A 22756-nucleotide genomic window follows, 5' to 3' on the forward strand; every position below is an offset into this window, starting at 1 on the left:
TATTATTGTTATTGTTTTGTGTGTGTGAGTGCGTGCGTGCGTGCGTGTGTGCGCGCCAAACCAGGTATCTTCCCAGCCAACGCAAGTTTCAAATGATCCAACAGTGACACATAATAGGAGCCTGTTACAGTTATACCTTTTTGCAAATAATCTATGAGAACTATTCCTTAGGAACCCTAAAAATCAGTGGCCATCATATTACCATCTGACAAAATGGTCTTTGTCTTCTTCATTGCACTTTCACCAGCCTTTGTCCATAGTTTTGACTGCCATTTTGACTCTGGTGTGTAGTGATGGATCCCAGTTTTGTCATCAGTCACAAATCTGCACAAAAATTTGTGCGGATTGCAATTAAACATCAGCAGACATAGTGTTGAAATGTTGTGCCAGATGCATTTTTGATCGACTGAGAGATCACAGCACTTATCCCTCTCAAAGTTTCTTCATAGCCAATTCTCCGTTGCAGGATACAATGCACTCACTCGGTTGAGATGCCTACAGTCTCAGCAATCTCACAATTTTATTATTATTATTATTATTATTATATTTTTTAATGATGTGATCTCACATGGATGACCAAAAGTAAATGGTATAGTGCAGAGTCTGCGTGAGCTTCATCCAGTTGTGTTTTGATTTATGCGGTTGTCCAAATCTTCAGATGAAAATGTTTAGTAACAGTATGAAACTCCGCTGTCTCCATTTTTAATCACAGTAGACACACTGGCCAATTCAAATAGCTTTCAACAGTGAACTGTCTGCTGTACATTGTTGAAATTCTCTATGTAATCTTCGGAATAATCAAGCTTACCAGCTATGAAGGCACAACAAAAATGTTCCATTCTTTCATGGAAGTTTACCAGACTTACCTAACCACCCCCATACATGGGTGTTAATCTGGTTAAAACTGAAATTTTTGTCTCTGAGAGGTAGTGATTTCTCTCAAATTGAAGTTGAGATGAATAACAATTGATTTTCTTTACACTCATGGAGTCAAAATATAGTCTGAATTGGTTACTTATATGCTTTCTAACAAAACTTAAAGACAGACTTCCACAAAATGTCACTTTTTTATGAAAATTGGCTGCTTGCGTAATATTTGTTTGTACGTCACAAACTGACAGTGACGAAAATAGTATGTATTTAGCAGAAATTAGACAATTTGAGAAACTCATGTTTTAATTGCCTTGTCTGTTAAGTGTTTGCCCTGTCTGTATCAGTCAGTACTATGACTGCATGAAAGAACATTGATAGTGAGTTTACAAATGCTGATGAATCGGAATCTGACAGAAACAAATGCATAAAATGTATATCAGTTAACTGTATTACCCACACTCTAGTTTACTTCATCTACTTCCATGATCTGTAAGCCACTATGAAGAGTACGGCATAGGGTATTTACCATTCCATTTGTGTAAGGAGTGTGGGAAGAATGGCTGCTTAAATGCCCCTTTATGCTTTGTAATTACTGAAATCTTGTGTTTGCGTGCTCTACTGATGCGGAATGTAAGAGCTGTATTCCTTGATTATGCTCCTTGAAACTTTGTGAACTTGCTCCCAGATGATAGTTGTCTACCTTAAAGTGTGTGCCATTTCATATTTTTCACCATTTTTGTGATGGTCTTGTGTGGGAGAAACAAGCTTTGTGGCGGTTTATGTTGTCCTCCCCTCGAGTATCCCCTATTCTGAACTGTGCAGAAGGGACTTATCCTTACAACAGATTCTCCACACCCAAAACATTCCTGGCATCAGCGTACAGAACCCAATGTCCTCGCACCCTCCACCCAACTGTCCTCCCACCCCCCCCACCCCCCACCCCCTGTCATGTCACATACTCACAATTTGCCTCAACTCACCCTGATTGTACATGCTCTCTGCTGGTGCACGTGTGTGTTTTTTCCCCTTGTTTGCTTGTCTTACTTCTGCTCCCTATTTTCCTCCCCTCTGCTCCCTATTTTCCACCCCTCTGCTCCCTGTTTTCCACCCCTCTGCTCCCTGTTTTCCACCCCTCTGCTCCCTGTTTTCCACCCCTCTGCTCCCTGTTTTCCACCCCTCTGCTCCCTGTTTTCCACCCCTCTGCTCCCTGTTTTCCACCCCTCTGCTCCCTGTTTTCCACCCCTCTGCTCCCTGTTTTCCGCCCACCCCTCTGCTCCCTGTTTTCCGCCCACCCCTCTGCTCCCTGTTTTCCGCCCACCCCTCTGCTCCCTGTTTTCCGCCCACCCCTCTGCTCCCTGTTTTCCGCCCACCCCTCTGCTCCCTGTTTTCCGCCCACCCCTCTGCTCCCTGTTTTCCGCCCACCCCTCTGCTCCCTGTTTTCCGCCCACCCCTCTGCTCCCTGTTTTCCGCCCACCCCTCTGCTCCCTGTTTTCCGCCCACCCCTCTGCTCCCTGTTTTCCGCCCACCCCTCTGCTCCCTGTTTTCCGCCCACCCCTCTGCTCCCTGTTTTCCGCCCACCCCTCTGCTCCCTGTTTTCCGCCCACCCCTCTGCTCCCTGTTTTCCGCCCACCCCTCTGCTCCCTGTTTTCCGCCCACCCCTCTGCTCCCTGTTTTCCGCCCACCCCTCTGCTCCCTGTTTTCCGCCCACCCCTCTGCTCCCTGTTTTCCGCCCACCCCTCTGCTCCCTGTTTTCCGCCCACCCCTCTGCTCCCTGTTTTCCGCCCACCCCTCTGCTACCTGTTTTCCGCCCACACCCCTCTGCTACCTGTTTTCCGCCCACACCCCTCTGCTACCTGTTTTCCGCCCACACCCCTCTGCTCCCTGTTTTCCGCCCACACCCCTCTGCTCCCTGTTTTCCGCCCACACCCCTCTGCTCCCTGTTTTCCGCCCACACCCCTCTGCTCCCTGTTTTCCGCCCACACCCCTCTGCTCCCTGTTTTCCGCCCACACCCCTCTGCTCCCTGTTTTCCGCCCACACCCCTCTGCTCCCTGTTTTCCGCCCACACCCCTCTGCTCCCTGTTTTCCGCCCACACCCCTCTGCTCCCTGTTTTCCGCCCACACCCCTCTGCTCCCTGTTTTCCGCCCACACCCCTCTGCTCCCTGTTTTCCGCCCACACCCCTCTGCTCCCTGTTTTCCGCCCACACCCCTCTGCTCCCTGTTTTCCGCCCACACCCCTCTGCTCCCTGTTTTCCGCCCACACCCCTGTGCTCCCTGTTTTCCGCCCACACCCCTGTGCTCCCTGTTTTCCGCCCACGCCCCTGTGCTCCCTGTTTTCCGCCCACGCCCCTGTGCTCCCTGTTTTCCGCCCACGCCCCTGTGCTCCCTGTTTTCCGCCCACGCCCCTCTGCTCCCTGTTTTCCGCCCACGCCCCTCTGCTCCCTGTTTTCCGCCCACGCCCCTCTGCTCCCTGTTTTCCGCCCACGCCCCTCTGCTCCCTGTTTTCCGCCCACGCCCCTCTGCTCCCTGTTTTCCGCCCACGCCCCTCTGCTCCCTGTTTTCCGCCCACGCCCCTCTGCTCCCTGTTTTCCGCCCACGCCCCTCTGCTCCCTGTTTTCCGCCCACGCCCCTCTGCTCCCTGTTTTCCGCCCACGCCCCTCTGCTCCCTGTTTTCCGCCCACGCCCCTCTGCTCCCTGTTTTCCGCCCACGCCCCTCTGCTCCCTGTTTTCCGCCCACGCCCCTCTGCTCCCAGTTTTCCGCCCACGCCCCTCTGCTCCCAGTTTTCCGCCCACGCCCCTCTGCTCCCAGTTTTCCGCCCACGCCCCTCTGCTCCCAGTTTTCCGCCCACGCCCCTCTGCTCCCAGTTTTCCGCCCACGCCCCTCTGCTCCCAGTTTTCCGCCCACGCCCCTCTGCTCCCAGTTTTCCGCCCACGCCCCTCTGCTCCCAGTTTTCCGCCCACGCCCCTCTGCTCCCAGTTTTCCGCCCACGCCCCTCTGCTCCCAGTTTTCCGCCCACGCCCCTCTGCTCCCAGTTTTCCGCCCACGCCCCTCTGCTCCCAGTTTTCCGCCCACGCCCCTCTGCTCCCAGTTTTCCGCCCACGCCCCTCTGCTCCCAGTTTTCCGCCCACGCCCCTCTGCTCCCAGTTTTCCGCCCACGCCCCTCTGCTCCCAGTTTTCCGCCCACGCCCCTCTGCTCCCAGTTTTCCGCCCACGCCCCTCTGCTCCCAGTTTTCCGCCCACGCCCCTCTGCTCCCAGTTTTCCGCCCACGCCCCTCTGCTCCCTGTTTTCCGCCCACGCCCCTCTGCTCCCTGTTTTCCGCCCACGCCCCTCTGCTCCCTGTTTTCCGCCCACGCCCCTCTGCTCCCTGTTTTCCGCCCACGCCCCTCTGCTCCCTGTTTTCCGCCCACGCCCCTCTGCTCCCTGTTTTCCGCCCACGCCCCTCTGCTCCCTGTTTTCCGCCCACGCCCCTCTGCTCCCTGTTTTCCGCCCACGCCCCTCTGCTCCCTGTTTTCCGCCCACGCCCCTCTGCTCCCTGTTTTCCGCCCACGCCCCTCTGCTCCCTGTTTTCCGCCCACGCCCCTCTGCTCCCTGTTTTCCGCCCACGCCCCTCTGCTCCCTGTTTTCCGCCCACGCCCCTCTGCTCCCTGTTTTCCGCCCACGCCCCTCTGCTCCCTGTTTTCCGCCCACGCCCCTCTGCTCCCTGTTTTCCGCCCACGCCCCTCTGCTCCCTGTTTTCCGCCCACGCCCCTCTGCTCCCTGTTTTCCGCCCACGCCCCTCTGCTCCCTGTTTTCCGCCCACGCCCCTCTGCTCCCTGTTTTCCGCCCACGCCCCTCTGCTCCCTGTTTTCCGCCCACGCCCCTCTGCTCCCTGTTTTCCGCCCACGCCCCTCTGCTCCCTGTTTTCCGCCCACGCCCCTCTGCTCCCTGTTTTCCGCCCACGCCCCTCTGCTCCCTGTTTTCCGCCCACGCCCCTCTGCTCCCTGTTTTCCGCCCACGCCCCTCTGCTCCCTGTTTTCCGCCCACGCCCCTCTGCTCCCTGTTTTCCGCCCACGCCCCTCTGCTCCCTGTTTTCCGCCCACGCCCCTCTGCTCCCTGTTTTCCGCCCACGCCCCTCTGCTCCCTGTTTTCCGCCCACGCCCCTCTGCTCCCTGTTTTCCGCCCACGCCCCTCTGCTCCCTGTTTTCCGCCCACGCCCCTCTGCTCCCTGTTTTCCGCCCACGCCCCTCTGCTCCCTGTTTTCCGCCCACGCCCCTCTGCTCCCTGTTTTCCGCCCACGCCCCTCTGCTCCCTGTTTTCCGCCCACGCCCCTCTGCTCCCTGTTTTCCGCCCACGCCCCTCTGCTCCCTGTTTTCCGCCCACGCCCCTCTGCTCCCTGTTTTCCGCCCACGCCCCTCTGCTCCCTGTTTTCCGCCCACGCCCCTCTGCTCCCTGTTTTCCGCCCCACCCCCCTCCCTCTGCCCCCTGTTTTCCGCCCCACCCCCCTCCCTCTGCCCCCTGTTTTCCGCCCCACCCCCCTCCCTCTGCCCCCTGTTTTCCGCCCCACCCCCCTCCCTCTGCCCCCTGTTTTCCGCCCCACCCCCCTCCCTCTGCCCCCTGTTTTCCGCCCCACCCCCCTCCCTCTGCCCCCTGTTTTCCGCCCCACCCCCCTCCCTCTGCCCCCTGTTTTCCGCCCCACCCCCCTCCCTCTGCCCCCTGTTTTCCGCCCCACCCCCCTCCCTCTGCCCCCTGTTTTCCGCCCCACCCCCCTCCCTCTGCCCCCTGTTTTCCGCCCCACCCCCCTCCCTCTGCCCCCTGTTTTCCGCCCCACCCCCCTCCCTCTGCCCCCTGTTTTCCGCCCCACCCCCCTCCCTCTGCCCCCTGTTTTCCGCCCCACCCCCCTCCCTCTGCCCCCTGTTTTCCGCCCCACCCCCCTCCCTCTGCCCCCTGTTTTCCGCCCCACCCCCCTCCCTCTGCCCCCTGTTTTCCGCCCCACCCCCCTCCCTCTGCCCCCTGTTTTCCGCCCCACCCCCCTCCCTCTGCCCCCTGTTTTCCGCCCCACCCCCCTCCCTCTGCCCCCTGTTTTCCGCCCCACCCCCCTCCCTCTGCCCCCTGTTTTCCGCCCCACCCCCCTCCCTCTGCCCCCTGTTTTCCGCCCCACCCCCCTCCCTCTGCCCCCTGTTTTCCGCCCCACCCCCCTCCCTCTGCCCCCTGTTTTCCGCCCCACCCCCCTCCCTCTGCCCCCTGTTTTCCGCCCCACCCCCCTCCCTCTGCCCCCTGTTTTCCGCCCCACCCCCCTCCCTCTGCCCCCTGTTTTCCGCCCCACCCCCCTCCCTCTGCCCCCTGTTTTCCGCCCCACCCCCCTCCCTCTGCCCCCTGTTTTCCGCCCCACCCCCCTCCCTCTGCCCCCTGTTTTCCGCCCCACCCCCCTCCCTCTGCCCCCTGTTTTCCGCCCCACCCCCCTCCCTCTGCCCCCTGTTTTCCGCCCCACCCCCCTCCCTCTGCCCCCTGTTTTCCGCCCCACCCCCCTCCCTCTGCCCCCTGTTTTCCGCCCCACCCCCCTCCCTCTGCCCCCTGTTTTGCGCCCCACCCCCCTCCCTCTGCCCCCTGTTTTGCGCCCCACCCCCCTCCCTCTGCCCCCTGTTTTGCGCCCCACCCCCCTCCCTCTGCCCCCTGTTTTGCGCCCCACCCCCCTCCCTCTGCCCCCTGTTTTGCGCCCCACCCCCCCTCCCTCTGCCCCCTGTTTTGCGCCCCACCCCCCTCCCTCTGCCCCCTGTTTTCCGCCCCACCCCCCTCCCTCTGCCCCCTGTTTTCCGCCCCACCCCCCTCCCTCTGCCCCCTGTTTTCCGCCCCACCCCCCTCCCTCTGCCCCCTGTTTTCCGCCCCCCCTCCCTCTGCTCCCAGTTTTCCGCCCCCCCCCTCCCTCTGCTCCCTGTTTCCGCCCCCCCCCCCCCTCTGCTCCCCCGTACCACCACCTGATGCCGTGCCCTGCCCCTGCCCCACCCTGCTCCAAACTGATGCTCCCATTTGACATGTTTCTCTTGCAGTCTGGTCAGAGATAGCAGTTGTGTGTGTAAGGTGTTCTTGCTTGTGTGAACGTTTTTTTATTTTATTTTTTTTATTATTTTTTTTTTAAAGGCGTCTTTGGACGAAAGCTTAATGTAACAGTCTTTTCATCATGCCTTCGTGCTACTCATTGTGTCCTCTTTACAGTGATTAGCAATCTATCCTTTTTGTAATATTGTTGGTTTTGCAGCCTGGACTTTCCATTGTTTAACTTTCTAAGTTGATCACATCTAACAAAGCGATCATAAAAGATACAAAAGTTTTGCATAGAAATGACTTTTTATAACTGTAAAGTTTTCTTGGTACTACAACTGCACCAAAATAAATGTTTCTCAAACCTAAAGTGTTCGTACTATGAATTTTCCTACAGTTATGAATTGGTTGCTTTCTCCAGTATGAAAACTTTTTTGTGTTGGTCCTGTCCTTTCTAACAAAGCAGTCTTTTAACTAGGTGTCACTACTGTGTACATACGTATTGTCGGTGAAACGCAAGAACTTCAATACACAACTGTCTTCACTTGTCTATATTTAGTGTTCTTAATTATGGTCATGTCATTGTTTTACAGTGTTCAGAAAGCACATGATGAGTTCCAGAGGTACTTCAAGATGGCAAAGGATAGAAAGAAAAAATCTGCTGATGCAGAAGGCAAAAGGTGAGTCAAATAAATGTGAAGCTACAAACTAACTTCTACATTAGTTTAATACCTTGTGCAGCACTGGTTACTTGTTTTGAAACTTGTGGCAGTATTAGTTTGCTGTGCAAAACTTAAGAGTAATTTCATGGAGGAATTTATTGTTAAAATGTACACAGTTATTGGTGGACTGAAAACAATGGAATCAAGTGGGAAAACAAATGTGGCCAATAGTGAACTGTATACTTGTGAATTTAGCAGCAGTGCCAGAATAAAGCACAACATGTTTACGGTGCCACAAAAGTGTAGTTTGTCATATGATCACTTGCTCAAGAAATGTGCTGCACAAAGATGGTGCAATTAGTCCTTATACCTGAACAGCAAAAGATGTTAATAGTTTTTATGTAACAGTGTAGGTGTATGGTGCTTTTTTCCCAAAGAGTGGAATTGAGAATACTTTGCAGTCTCACTAATTAGTTCACTTATTTTCCCCACACTCCATGCTACACATACTCAGCTGGTGACACTGAAGGAAGCTCCCCATGAGGACTCTGTTTCTTCTTCCATCTCCACAAATTGATACACATGGAACACCATTGCTCTTGATTATTCTTCTAATTTTGTTGTTTCCTTGGTTCCTACTAATCTTGAACCCTTTGATGACTTTAGTCATAATATATGCACTTACTTGATATTCAGGAATAAATGTTCAGTGCATAATGTGAAATGTTCGTGATTTAGAAAATTCACGAAATGTCGACTTGGTTGCTGCATTATGTGGCGCATTGACTCTCTCTGCCACACATCTTGCTGGCATCCATCTTGTTAGCTGCACATCACTTTAGTAAAGATGTGTTTGTGGACTGCAGCAAATTGTAGTTGTACAAGCAGTCTGTCTCAGACTATGTGGGAACAGCCTAGAAGCAAACAGCATCAAGAGGATTGATGCCTATAGAAAATATTACTTTTTGGGGTAATATATATACACTCCTGGAAATGGAAAAAAGAACACGTTGACACCGGTGTGTCAGACCCACCATACTTGCTCCGGACACTGCGAGAGGGCTGTACAAGCAATGATCACACGCACGGCACAGCGGACACACCAGGAACCGCGGTGTTGGCTGTCGAATGGCGCTAGCTGCGCAGCATTTGTGCACCGCCGCCATCAGTGTCAGCCAGTTTGCCGTGGCATACAGAGCTCCATCGCAGTCTTTAACACTGGTAGCATGCCGCGACAGCGTGGACGTGAACCGTATGTGCAGTTGACGGACTTTGAGCGAGGGCGTATAGTGGGCATGCAGGAGGCCGGGTGGACGTACCGCCGAATTGCTCAACACGTGGGGCGTGAGGTCTCCACAGTACATCGATGTTGTCGCCAGTGGTCGGCGGAAGATGCACGTGCCCGTCGACCTGGGACCGGACCGCAGCGACTCACGGATGCACGCCAAGACCGTAGGATCCTACGCAGTGCCGTAGGGGAGCGCACCGCCACTTCCCAGCAAATTAGGGACACTGTTGCTCCTGGGGTATCGGCGAGGACCATTCGCAACTGTCTCCATGAAGCTGGGCTACGGTCCCGCACACCGTTAGGCCGTCTTCCGCTCACGCCCCAACATCGTGCAGCCCGCCTCCAGTGGTGTCGCGACAGGCGTGAATGGAGGGACGAATGGAGACGTGTCGTCTTCAGCGATGAGAGTCCCTTCTGCCTTGGTGCCAATGATGGTCGTATGCGTGTTTGGCGCTGTGCAGGTGAGCGCCACAATCAGGACTGCATACGACCGAGGCACACAGGGCCAACACCCGGCATCATGGTGTGGGGAGCGATCTCCTACACTGGCCGTACAGCACTGGTGATCGTCGAGGGGACACTGAATAGTGCACGGTACATCCAAACCGTCATCGAACCCTTCGTTCTACCATTCCTAGACCGGCAAGGGAACTTGCTGTTCCAACAGGACAATGCACGTCCGCATGTATCCCGTGCCACCCAACGTGCTCTAGAAGGTGTAAGTCAACTACCCTGGTCAGCAAGATCTCCGGATCTGTCCCCCATTGAGCATGTTTGGGACTGGATGAAGCGTCGTCTCACACGGTCTGCACGTCCAGCACGAACGCTGGTCCAACTGAGGCGCCAGGTGGAAATGGCATGGCAAGCCGTTCCACAGGACTACATCCAGCATCTCTACGATCGTCTCCATGGGAGAATAGCAGCCTGCATTGCTGCGAAAGGTGGATATACACTGTACTAGTGCCGACATTGTGCATGCTCTGTTGCCTGTGCCTATGTGCCTGTGGTTCTGTCAGTGTGATCATGTGATGTATCTGATCCCAGGAATGTGTCAATAAAGTTTCCCCTTCCTGGGACAATGAATTCACGGTGTTCTTATTTCAATTTCCAGGAGTGTGTGTGTGTGTGTGTGTGTGTGTGTGTGTGTGTGTGTGTGTGTTTATATATATATATATATATATATATATATATATATATATATATATAAACAAAGATGAGGTGACTTACCGAACAAAAGCGCTGGCAGGTCAATAGACACACAAACATACACACAAAATTCAAGCTTTCGCAACAAACTGTTGCTTCATCAGGAAAGAGGGAAGGAGAGGGGAAGACGAAAGGAAGTGGGTTTTAAAGGAGAGGGTAAGGAGTCATTCCAATCCCGGGAGCGGAAAGACTTACCTTAGGGGGAAAAAAGGACAGGTATACACTCGCACACACGCACATATCCATCCACACATACAGACACAAGCAGACATACCTGTCCTTTTTTCCCCCTAAGGTAAGTCTTTCCGCTCCCGGGATTGGAATGACTCCTTACCCTCTCCTTTAAAACCCACTTCCTTTCGTCTTCCCCTCTCCTTCCCTCTTTCCTGATGAGGCAACAGTTTGTTGCGAAAGCTTGAATTTTGTGTGTATGTTTGTGTGTCTATCGACCTGCCAGCGCTTTTGTTCGGTAAGTCACCTCATCTTTGTTTTTATATATAATTTTTCCCACGTGGAATGTTTCCTTCCATTATATATATATATATATATAGGGAAACATTCCACGGGGGAAAAATTATATTTAAAAACAAAGATGAGGTGACTTACCGAACGAAGGCGCTGGTAGGTCAATAGACACACAAACATACACACAAAATTCAAGCTTTCGCAACAAACTGTTGCCTCATCAGGAAAGAGGGAAGGAGAGGGAAAGACGAAAGGAAGTGGGTTTTAAGGGAGAGGGTAAGGAGTCATTCCAATCTCGGGAGCGGAAAGACTTACCTTAGGGGGGAAAAAAGGACAGGTATACACTCGCGCGCAGACACACACATATCCATCCACACATGGTCTGTATGTGTGGATGGATATGTGTGTGGGTGCGAGTGTTACCTGTCCTTTTTTCCCCCTAAGGTAAGTCTTTCCGCTCCCGGGATTGGAATGACTCCTTACCCTCTCCCTTAAAACCCACTTCCTTTCGTCTTTCCCTCTCCTTCCCTCTTTCTTGGTGATGAGGCAACAGTTTGTTGCGAAAGCTTGAATTTTGTGTGTATGTTTGTGTTTGTTTGTGTGTCTATCGCCCTGCCAGCGCTTTCGTTCGGTAAGTCACCTCATCTTTGTTTTTATATATATATATATAATCTCAGAGATCTGCCAAATATATCATCAGAGTTTAGTGGGAAAAGACTATTTTCTTGCAAACCCTAATTTAAAATGATGTGTTTCATGTCAGTTTAAAAATAGTTTTAATTTGTGGGCAATAGTCTGGATCATAAACAGTGTGCATTCTTAATTTTGATGCATCATTTTATCTCTTGTACAACACTATACAAGTCTTGCGCCCCTCTCAGAATTTCCACAGCTGCCTCCTCTTGCCCGTCCTCTCCCCCATCGGGTGTCTCCATAAAACAACCTTTTTGTAATTTCCCGCCACCCCATGCAGATTTAACAGATTTTATTATCTTGGAAGCAGATTTACTAAAAATGAATCATTGTTGAAAAACGTTACTTAGATGAACTGTTATGAAAGTTGGCAAACAACAAATTAATTGTAACTTTGTAATTAAAAAAGTTGCTTATGGCAGGTATTGGATCCAGAAAAATGTTTGCGAAGCTGGATTATTCACACTGACTTGTATTAACATTGTTTCCACAGGCTTAAAATTATGTCTGTGCTACTCGTGTGTTAATAAACAGTTCCCACCTATAAGTCTTATGAGAGGGAAAAACTGATGTTTTATGTTGACCAACAATTGTCCTGGTATGTATAATTATCCAACTCCAAAGGTATTCACGTTCATAGTGGATAATTATAAAACGTGATAGGCTCTTACAGGTCTCTTTCAGAACAACTTGGAAGAATTTGATGGGAAGTGCAAACTTAGTCATAAATGACAGGCTTCATGGAGCAAAGTCTTTTGTCCTTCCAATAGAGAAAAATATAAGGAAATGTGATCCAAGCACAAAATCTAACCAGATGTTCACTTGTGTACTAGTTGGTATTTTTTAATAGGAAAAGATCTAGTATCTAAAATATTATGGGCAATTGACATTTTGGATGATGTAGTCTTTCATAATGAGGAGTGCTGCTGTGAAAGTTGGAAGGTAGGAGACAAGGTTCTGGCTGAAGTAAAGCTGTGAGGACAGGTCGTGAGGCGTGTTCGGGTAGCTCAATCGGTAGAGCACTTCCTTGCGAAAGGCAAAGCTCTAGACTTTGAGTCTGGGTCTGGCACACAGTTTTAATCTGCCAGGAAGTGCCACTGTAGCCTTTCATGCACAGAATATATGCTCGAAGAATAAAATATTTAACTTGGTTGTATGTTAATGGGTTTGACTTCCTATTGAGATATTTTAAAGGTTTCCAGAATGAAAATTCACTCCGCAGCGGAGCCTGCGCTGCTACGAAACTTCCTGACAGATTAAAACTGTATGCCGGACAGAGACTCGAACTTGGGACCTTTGCCTTTTCGCGGTCAAGTGCTCTACCATTTGAGCTCCACAGTATCCTTTCTTCCAGAAGTGCTAGTTCTAAAAGGTTCGCAGAAGAGCTTCTGTGAAGTTTGGAAGGTAGGTGATGAGGTACTGGTGGCATTGAAGCTGTGAAGACGGGTCGTGAGTTGTGCTTTGGTAGGTCAGATGGTAGAGCACTTGCCCATAAAAGGCAAAGGTCCCGAGTTCGAGTCTCGGTCCAGCATACAGTTCTAATCTGCCAGGAAGTTTCTTATTTTGAAAGTGTTTTGGGCATGCAGCAGTTCGTGATTTTTAACAAACTAATCTTTAATTATGCTACGCAGTATTCTCCTGCATTTGTAGATAAACAGGATTTACTGAAGGATTGTCTGTACCAAATTAATTTCAAATTCTACTGATGATATTCTTCCTCTTGTCAGCCTGCACTAATATTGGGCCCATTACGTGTTACATCATTGCCTTTGCCTTTTTCCAGATATTTATATCCCCTGACATGGTCTCACTTCCATCTACCCTGTTTTTATTTCATCTCTTTAGGGATATTCACGTTATTTTATGGTCGCATATCTATAGCTGTGAATCAGTATAGTGGAAAAAAAAGTCAGGATTACTATTTTGTTGGGTGGTTGTTCATACGATCGTTCATTGTGTCATAAACTGTTGTACTTATTACACAGCACAGAAATGATTTACACCTTTCCTTCATAGTTACTTTATTTTAACCTTTCTTATCTGTTGCCTATTTTGTGTTAGTAGTTTTTTGCAATTAAAGTAAAATATTAATGTTTCAGTGACAGTGCAAAGAAGGCAAAGATCCAAACAGGGGATGCATTGGTGGCTTCACAGCAAGCTTCCCAGGCAGTCTCAGGTGCGGTGGCCACTACAGCAGGAACGACAGTAGCAGCTACGACTACAGGACAGTACGCACAGTCTAGTTACGCACAGAGTGGTGGCTATTCTCAAACAACAGCAACAGGTGCCGCTGCAAGCAGCAGCTATCAAGGGGGACAATATCCTGCACAGCAGCCGCCCACGCCCTATAGCCAACCTCCATACAATCAGCAATATAGTCAGTCTGGTGACCCAAATTATGCAAACTATCAGAACTGGGGATACTCACAAACTGGGTATGGAGGTTACAACCAGGGATGGGGCAATTACAATTACTACTGAAGCTGTACTCGTATCGTGCGTTTTTTCAGAGAGAGTACAGACTGTTTACAGAGTGTCATTCTTCCTGTAATATAGTGAGCCAACATTGTAAAAAAAAAAAAAATCAGTTTGAGGTGTTGCAGATTGACTGTTATAAATACTGCTTTAATGACGTATTCTTATATTTTCTTGACAGTTCATAGTGTGGAATTCAGACAAACATTTCATCATCATACCTGCAGTAAGTTCAGATCTCTATTTTAAATTCCCTTTTCACATCGACACACATCCATTAAAGATGTCATCGACATGCACAGATATGAATTTAATAAATTTTTTTATTGAATCTAATCATGCATTTTCAATTTAAAGTAAACAATATTGTATGTACAAAATAAAATTTATTTCTAATATATATTCATTTGTCTATCATTTTGTCTGCATTGAAGACTGTGTGAATTGTCCACCATTACTACCATACAGGAAGGTTTTTTTTCCCCAAAGCTTTTGTATTATTGATAGAAAAACTTGGTTAAAACTTGGTTACAGTAAATGGTTTGCATAGTAGAATTTATGATATTTTGTTTATCATTTATTAGTTTCTTGACATTTCCATTTCAAACTAAGCTTATTTCAAAGTTCTTACGACGACATGTTGTTGGTCATTCTCAAAATTATCTTTCAAGATAAAAATTAACAACAAAAAATCACATTAACAGACTTCATTGCATAGCAATGTTACACTTGTCTGTCAGCTTGTTGATGTCACAAGATGACATTGAATTATTTACGAGATTGTGAATGGTTACTCATTGTCTATAATCGATGGCACAGTAAATTTATCTACAAGGCAGGTATAAACATTTTGTGAGACCAAAAAATAAAATATTGCTATTATTTAAGTAGACAAAAATATTGACTGTTTTGCTCAAACGAAGTCCAGGGCACAGTTTTCAGGTTAGCTACTTGTGAAATTTTTTCTTATATTTATTCTGTTTCCTTGTCAAATGTTTAATCTAAATGGCCATCACAGTGCCCACTCATAATGCATTAGTTATATCAAATAAATGTATATCATAATATCAGTCTTTTCCTATTTATATTTTTTCACAATGTGTCCTCACAGCAAGTACTTTAAACAGAATGTTCATTTTGTTGCTAATAGCTCTGAAATGCCATCATGTAGTACAAGTAATGTTTTTTCTCTCCTCACCCCCTGCCCCTCTCACTCCCATGCGCGCGTGCTGCACTGACCAAACAAAACATTATATCCACCTACTTAATATTCTTTTGATCCATCTTTGAATTGGAATACAGCAGCGATACTGCATGGGACACTCAACAAGTTGCTGGTAGTTTTTCCAAACATATGTGGCCCAGGGTGTCTACACACTGGCCAGATGTATAAAGTTAGTGTAACACATATTGAATGGTTTAGGTTGAAAACCATTCAGAATCTACATTATTTGGTTATTACTTAAACCTGTTTCATAACATGATGATGTACAGTAATGATGGATTTTTCTATGTAATAACACTTAAAACAGACATATTTACTTTACCTTACATTTACAGTGCTCAAAATACTCTTTATTAATTATAAGTTCCTTAGGATATATTTGCTTCCTTAATTATTGCTGTAAGGGGAAACCTCCAGGTGATAATCACCATAGCAGCTATAAATATTTTTCAGATAAAGCAATATTAGCCTCACACGGACCAGGAAATAGTGTTCCATAGAACAATAAGAAATAGTCAATTAAATTATTAAACATTTGATGCGGAACTTTTTTCCCTCTACTTCTCCACTGATCTCTGCAAACCACTGATGTGCTTGCCAGAGGGTATATCCCATTGTATCAGGTACCAAGGTTTTTCCTCCCCTGGTCCCCCCCTCGCCCCCGCCAGTGGGCTTACCGTTCTTTGGTGGGTTTGTGCTTTGCTGCCATGGGGCTCCAGCCTTTGCAGCATCTTTTCTCTTCTGTGCTGCATGCCTACCCTTTTCCTGTTCTTTTTCCTCTCCCTTGGGGAACATGTCTGGGGTGTTTTCAGGTAATGTTACGCAGTTTCTGTAGCTGACATAAGAACAGTCTTGCCACTGTTCTTTCTTCCTCTCTTTCTTTCTTTCTTTCTGTTCACCTTCTTCTATCCTTCCACTGCTCTGGCGTATGAGGCTCCTCGTTTCCTTCTTCCTCCCTGTGTGCTCCTTATGGCCAGTCCATGCATCTGACACGTAACAGCTGACTGGGTAATGCATAATTCCCAGCCCTGGGTTGACAGGTAGGGTTCACACGTACCCCCTGGTACAGGCCAGGCCCAGGGAAGGGTGACTGCCTGTGCTGCTGCCACCTTCCCAGTTTGGCAATTGGTCCCTCTGTCAGGTTTTAGGAAGGTGTGACCTGAGGTGTGAGCAATCACCAAAGGCAGGGGTTTTCATCAGCATTGCAGTCCACATCTACCAAATGTAAACAGAATGAAGATCCCAATTCAAAGACCATCCCAGCTGCACCTCGGTTCCTCATGGTTTCACGTACTTAAGACCGTCAGTCCTTTGCAACAGTAAATCTGTTTCTGATTCACAAAGGTGAGGAACCAATTGGCGGCCCTGTGAAATTCTGCTCTCATTTATGCATTTGCACTTTGCACTTTCCAATCCCAAAGAAAGCAGGTGTTGACAGATGTGAAAATTACCGAACTATCAGCTTAATAAGTCATAGCTGCAAAATACTAACGCGGATTCTTTACAGACGAATAGAAAAACTGGTAGAAGCCGACCTCGGGGAAGATCAGTTTGGATTCCGTAGAAATGTTGGAACACGTGAGGCAATACTGAACCTACGACTTATCTTAGAAGAAAGATTAAGGAAAGGCAAACCTACGTTTCTACCATTTGTAGACTTAGAGGAAGCTTTTGACAATGTTGACTGGAATACTCTCTTTCAAATTCTGAAGGTGGCAGGGGTAAACTACAGGGAGCAAAAGGCTATTTACAATTTGTACAGAAAGCAAGAATCGAGGGACATGAAAGGGAAGCAGTGGTTGGGAAGGGAGTGAGACAGGGTTGTAGCCTCTCCCCGATGTTATTCAATCTGTATATTGAGCAAGCAGGAAAAGAAACAAAAGAAAAATTCGGAGTAGGTATTAAAATCCAGGGAGAAGAAATAAAAACTTTGAGGTTTGCCGATGACATTGTAATTCTGTCAGAGACAGCAAAGGACTTGGAAGAGCAGCTGAACGGAATGGACAGTGTCTTGAAAGGAGGATATAAGATGAACATCAACAAAAGCAAAACGAGGATAATGGAATGTAGTCGAATTAAGTACGGTGATGCTGAGGGAATTAGATTGGGAAATGAGACACTTACAGTAGTAAAGGAGTTTTACTATTTGGGGAGCAAAATAACTCTTGATGGTCAAAGTAGAGAGGATATAAAATGTAGACTGGCAATGGCAAGGAAAGCGGTTCTGAAGAAGGGAAATTTGTTAAAATCAAGTATAGATTTAAATGTCAGGAAGTCATTTCTGAAAGTATTTGTATGGAGTGTAGCAATGTATGGAAGTGAAACGTGGACGATAAATAGTTTGGACAAGAAGAGATTAGAAGCTTTCGAAACGTGGTGCTACAGAAGAATGCTGAAGATTAGATGGGTAGATCACATAACTAATGAGGAGGTATTGGGGGGAAGAGGAGCATGTGGCACAACTTGACTAGAAGAAGGGATCGGTTGGTAGGACATGTTCTGAGACATCGAGGGATCACCAATTTAGTATTAGAGGGCAGTGTGGAGGGTAAAAATCATAGAGGGAGACCAAGAGATGAATCACTAAGCAGATTCAGAAGGATGTAGGCTGCAGTATGTACTGGGAGATGAAGCAGCTTGCAGGGAGAGCTGCATCAAACCAGTGTCAGGACTGAAGACAACTAATACTACTACTACTACTACTACTACTACTACTACTACTACTTTGCTTTTGGAGACTACTTCTGATTCTCAAGCACAACTACTGCTTGCCACTTCGCTTTCCCATGACTATCCTGTTCGTGTCAAGGCACGTAGAACTCTGAATTCTTCCTGTGGTGGTGTTTGTTAGGCTACTTGGTCTGACTGAGGCAGAAATCGAAATATACCTTTCTGATCAGGATGTCATTGCTGTCCATCAGATGATGAAAAAGGTAGATGTATCATTAGTTCCCACACGCACTCTTTTTCTCATCTTTAGAAGCATAGTGCTTCTGACCAAGATCAAAGAAGGCTATGAAGTTATTGCAGTCTGACCATACATTTGAAACCCGATGTGCTGCTACTGGCGTCTTCAATTCAACCACACTTGAATGTTTTGTTGACACACAGGCAAATGTGTAACTTCTGGTAGGGATGCTCAGGACGCCGATTTTCTGCCTCCTCCTCCTCCCTGTTGAATCAACTGCAATGGCAACCATTTGCCTCCTTTAGAGATTGTCCCCGTGTATCTCGAAGAGTGGGCTGTCCACCAGATACGGGAAAAGGAAAAAGTGCCTTATCTGGTCGCTCAAAATTATTGGGTAGTTGCAAACCCTGCGTCCTACCGTTCGGCACTTACAGTACTGTTCTTGTAACATCTCGCCTGATGGACATGGCCACACATACATGTGTCCTCAAAATCAGCACTGATGTTGTGAAATCTGCGTCAGCTCGTACAGCTGTGCAACAGGCGACCAAACATTCGCCTCCTGTGGTAGTCACCTGCTACACAACCGGCAGGCCGGAAAGGACAGAAGAAATACTTCCACGGAGACTTCCTATGTCCCTCTGGCCAGCAATATCTGAGTCTTCCTCTGCCAACCAGAAAGGCTCCAAGAAGTCAAACAAAGGGAAACCGTCTTCTCCTTCGCCGACTCTGAGATCCTCTTCAATGGTGTCGCCATGCGATGCCCTCGTCTGGCCCAACTCCATGTTATTTGTGCACACCGACTCTGTAGATCAACAGAGGGAGAATGCTGATGCCTCTGTAGATTTCGTGGAGCAGGATCCTCCAGCCTCTGCGCCCTGTAGCAGTGGGTCTTCGAAGGCTGGCGCTCGGCAGCTGCTGAGGTGACACCCCTTCATTTTTTGCTTTCTCCCCCTTCGGCATTATGGCTCTCCTTCAATGGAACGTTTGTGGCCTTCGATAAAAAAAAAAGGATTTATAGCTGCTCTTAGAATCCTGGTGTCTGCTTGGTCTCTGCTTCCAGGAAACAAAATTGCATTCTCATGGCCACTTTGAGCTCTTGCATTTCTTCCCAATCTGTTTTGGTAAGGACAAATTCCTTCCTTCTAGTTACTGCCCCCATTTCTCTCACCAATTGTGTTTGCAAGATTATGGAACGTATGGTTCATGCCCTGCTGGTATGGTGGCTCGCGTCTTGCAAATTACTAACCACTGCACTGCGTGGATTTCGAGCGCGCTGTTCTGCAGTTGACCATCTCGTCACTTTATCCACCCATGTCATGAATGGTTTTCTGCGGAAATCCCAGAATGGCTCTGTTTAACGATTTGGAGAAAGGCTGCGGCACCTGCTGGAGGACTGGTATCCTCTGTACACTCTACATATGGGGCTACTGTGGCCACCTGCCCCATTTTTCAAGGTACTTGTGGATTCTGCTTTGTCGGACACCTTTATTCAGGGAAATGGCGTGCCCCAGGGTTCCATCCTGAGAGTCATTCTCTTTGCTGTCGCCATTAACGCTATCAAGGCCTGTCTCCCACTGGGTTTCTCCGGCTCCATTTTGATTAATGATTTTGTCATCTATTGCAGTTCTCCACAGACTTGTCTCATTCTTCAGCAATGTCTCAATCACCTTTACCCAGGGAGCATAGACAGTGGCTTTCTTTTTTCCACTGACAAAAGTGTTTGTATGAATTTCTGGCAGCACAATTATCTTGGGCCTGTTGATTTTCTGTTAGTTGAAACTATGAAGTTCCTGGTGCTTGTGCTCGATATGAAACTTCCTTGGTCCTCCCACGTTACGTGGCAGCCCACTGTATGCAGTCCCTCAATGTCCTACATGTTCTCAGTGTTACTTCCTGGGGAGCAAATCATACCACCCTCCTGCATACCTTTGTGTAAACTGATGGCTCTCGGACTGACTGTTGTGTAGGGTGGTGTCTTCACCATTGGCACTGACGTTTTTCAGTATCAGCTTCTGGAACACTGCTTAGTATGTACAGCAAAGCTTTTCACCCTGTATCAGGCCATGCAGTACATCTGGCGACACAGGATTTTCAATTGTGTCATCTGCTCCAACTCTCTTGTGTCCTTCAAAGCCTTGGTGTGCTGTACACCATCCAGCCCTTAGTGCAAAGGATCCAGGAAAGCTGGCACTTGCTCACTCTTGTTGGAGCCACTGTGATGTTTATGTGGGTTCCTGGCCATGTTGGCCTGATAGGAAATGAGGCAGCTGACACTGCTGCCGAGGCTATAGTTCTCATACCTCAGCCCACTAGTTCTTACATTCCCTCCAACGATCTCCGTGTTGCTGTCTGTCAACAAGTGGTATCACTTTGGCATCACTATTGGTCCTTCCTTCATAGGAACAAGCTCCGGGTTATCAAGCCTCTCCCAGCAGCTTGGATGACTCCTATTGGCATGGGGAGATCATTTTAGCTTGGTTGCACGTCAGGTAATGTCTTTCAAGCCGTCACCATTTGTTAAGTGGTGCTCCCCCACCAGTTTGTAATCACTGTGCCCAATCTTTGACCATTTCCTGGCAGAATGCCCTTCTTTAACCCCTTATGTTCTTGTTTGTGTATGCCGTCTGTGTTATCAGCCGTTTTAGCAATCAAAGCACAGACTGTCTATGGTGTTTCCCTTTTTTTCCGCCGTAGCAGTATGGCAAAGGTCATTCAGTTTTTAGTTCAGGACCTCTGTTTCTCTTTGGCGTATTTTATAGACCCTTCTCCACTTCCCTCTTTTTACCTATCTTCTCTTACATCATTTGGGATTAATGTGTAGTCATTTTTAACTTTTCTCTTTATCTTCGTGTCCTACAGTTCTGACATGGGCGCATATGACCCTAGTTGTTTTTACACCCTAAAACAAAACAAAACATAAGTTTTCTACCAATCCCATTGATTGTTTGAATGCCTCTGTGCTTGAAGTAATTATTCTATTCTTATCCTCATGATCCCTATGTTATTAATACATAGGGGGTTGTAGTGGATATTCCTAGAGTAATCATTTAAAGCCTGTGCTTGAAACTTTAATAGACTTCCTCAGAATAGTTTACACCTGTCTTCAAGCGTATTCCAGCTCAGTTCCTTCAGCATCTCTGTGACACTTTCCCACAGATCAGACAAATCTGTGACCATTCATGCTGCCCTTCTGTTACATTCAATATCCCCTGTAATTGTATTTGGTACAGGTCCTCCACACTTGAACAATATTCTAGAACCAGTCGCACGAGTGATTTTTAAGCAATCACCTTTGTAGGCCGAGTGCACCTCCCCTGTATTCTACCAATAAACCAAAGTCTGCCACCTCCTTTAGATTTCATATCACTACAGTGTGTTAAGCCTAGATACATGTACGAGTTCACAGATTCCAATTCCAACAGATATAGGATACTATGTTTTTTTTTCATTTTGTAAAATGCAAAATTTTTGAACATTTAAAGCAAGTTGCCACTCTTTGCACCGCTTTGAAAACTTATCAAGATCTGTGTGAATATTTATGCATCTTCTTTCAGACAGTACTTCGTTAAGATAACTGCATCATCTGCAAAAAGCCTGAGGTTGCTATTAATATTGTCTGCCAAGTCATTAATATACAACATGACCAGCAAGGGTTCCAACACACTTCCCTGGTGCATACCCGAAGTTATTTTTATACCTGACAATGACTCACCATCAAAGATAACATGCTGTGTCCTCCCTACCAAAAAGTCCTCAATCCAGTAACAAATTTCGCTTGGCACCCGATATGATCGTACTTTCGACAGTAAGCGTAGGTGTGGTTCCGAGTTGAATGCTTTGTGGAAATCAAAAAATACTGTATCTACCTGACTGCCTTTAGCCAAAACTTTCAGTATTTCATATGAGAAAAGTGCAAGTTGGGTTTCACATGATCGATGTTTTCGGAATCCTTGTTGGTTATTGTGGCAGTGGTCATTCGGTTTGAGATACCTCCTCCTGAATAATTTCAGTCACGAGTTCTCCCCATTTAGAAATAAGTTATTTAGTTCTTGCTTTATGGTGTGGATACTTGTCCTGCTGGAAGATGTCATTGCCATTGAGGAAGATGTCAAATATGAAAGGAACCGAGTGGTCCACAATCATATTCACGTAATCAACAGTTGTCGTACCGCCTTAGATTTCTACCATAGGTCCCATTTAGGCCCAGGTGAATCTCGCCCACAGCGTAATACTGCTACAGCAGCCTGTTCATGATGTTTCGGGGAATTGTTTGCCTGGATGACAGCTCATCAGGAAATGGCTACATGGCTATTGATATGATGTAACAAGAAAAGTATTTTTTCCAACCAAACAACATAATCCACAGTCCAGTCTCAGTGATCATTTGCCCAATAGTCATAATTGACAATGTCATTTGGTCAACATGGAACTGTATGGATTGTCTACTACAGAGTCCTGTGTTCAACCACGTGCGCTCAACAGTGTGCTCCGAAACACTTGTGCCTATACTAGGATTGTACTTGGGTGTCAGATCTGCCTCTGATCACACTGCCTGCCCTCCTTTAGAGTAAGCAAGCCTCGGACCTCCACATTCTGTAATGTGGTGTGGCTGTGAAATTCTGTCACCAAGTCATGATTTGACTGTCCTTCAACCATTTTTCAGTCTCTCATATAACTGTAGTATGTGAACAGATGTCTGGCTTAGATGTTTGACATGCCCGTATCCACATGCCAGGCTGTAATGATCTGTCCTTTGGTAATGTTTCTCATATTTATTCAATTTGCAGACAACAGTATTTTACACCGGGTATTTGATTTAAAGAAAGAGAAGGAAAAAATAATAGGTGAATATGGACTGGGGGAAAGGAGTGAAAGAGAAAGCCACTTGGTTGAATTTTGAACAGAGAATAATTTAATTATCACTAACACTTGGTTTAAGAAA

General features: G+C 47.7%; 1 protein-coding gene across 1 annotated transcript in view; it reads left to right on the forward strand.

Annotated features, from left to right (window-relative positions):
• LOC126463595 (pre-mRNA-processing factor 39) overlaps nt 1-14078 on the forward strand; it is a 102150-nt gene extending 88072 nt beyond the window's left edge. Inside the window, exons 17-18 of the mRNA XM_050096170.1 lie at nt 7483-7569; nt 13303-14078. Of these exons, the coding sequence (XP_049952127.1) occupies nt 7483-7569; nt 13303-13684 (469 nt within the window). The 3' untranslated portion in view covers nt 13685-14078. The remainder of the gene's footprint in view (nt 1-7482; nt 7570-13302) is intronic.
• The last annotated feature ends 8678 nt before the right edge of the window (nt 14079-22756 follow it).

Source organism: Schistocerca serialis, chromosome 1 (assembly GCF_023864345.2).
Source record: "Schistocerca serialis cubense isolate TAMUIC-IGC-003099 chromosome 1, iqSchSeri2.2, whole genome shotgun sequence".
In the NCBI taxonomy this organism is placed as follows: domain Eukaryota; kingdom Metazoa; phylum Arthropoda; class Insecta; order Orthoptera; family Acrididae; genus Schistocerca; species Schistocerca serialis.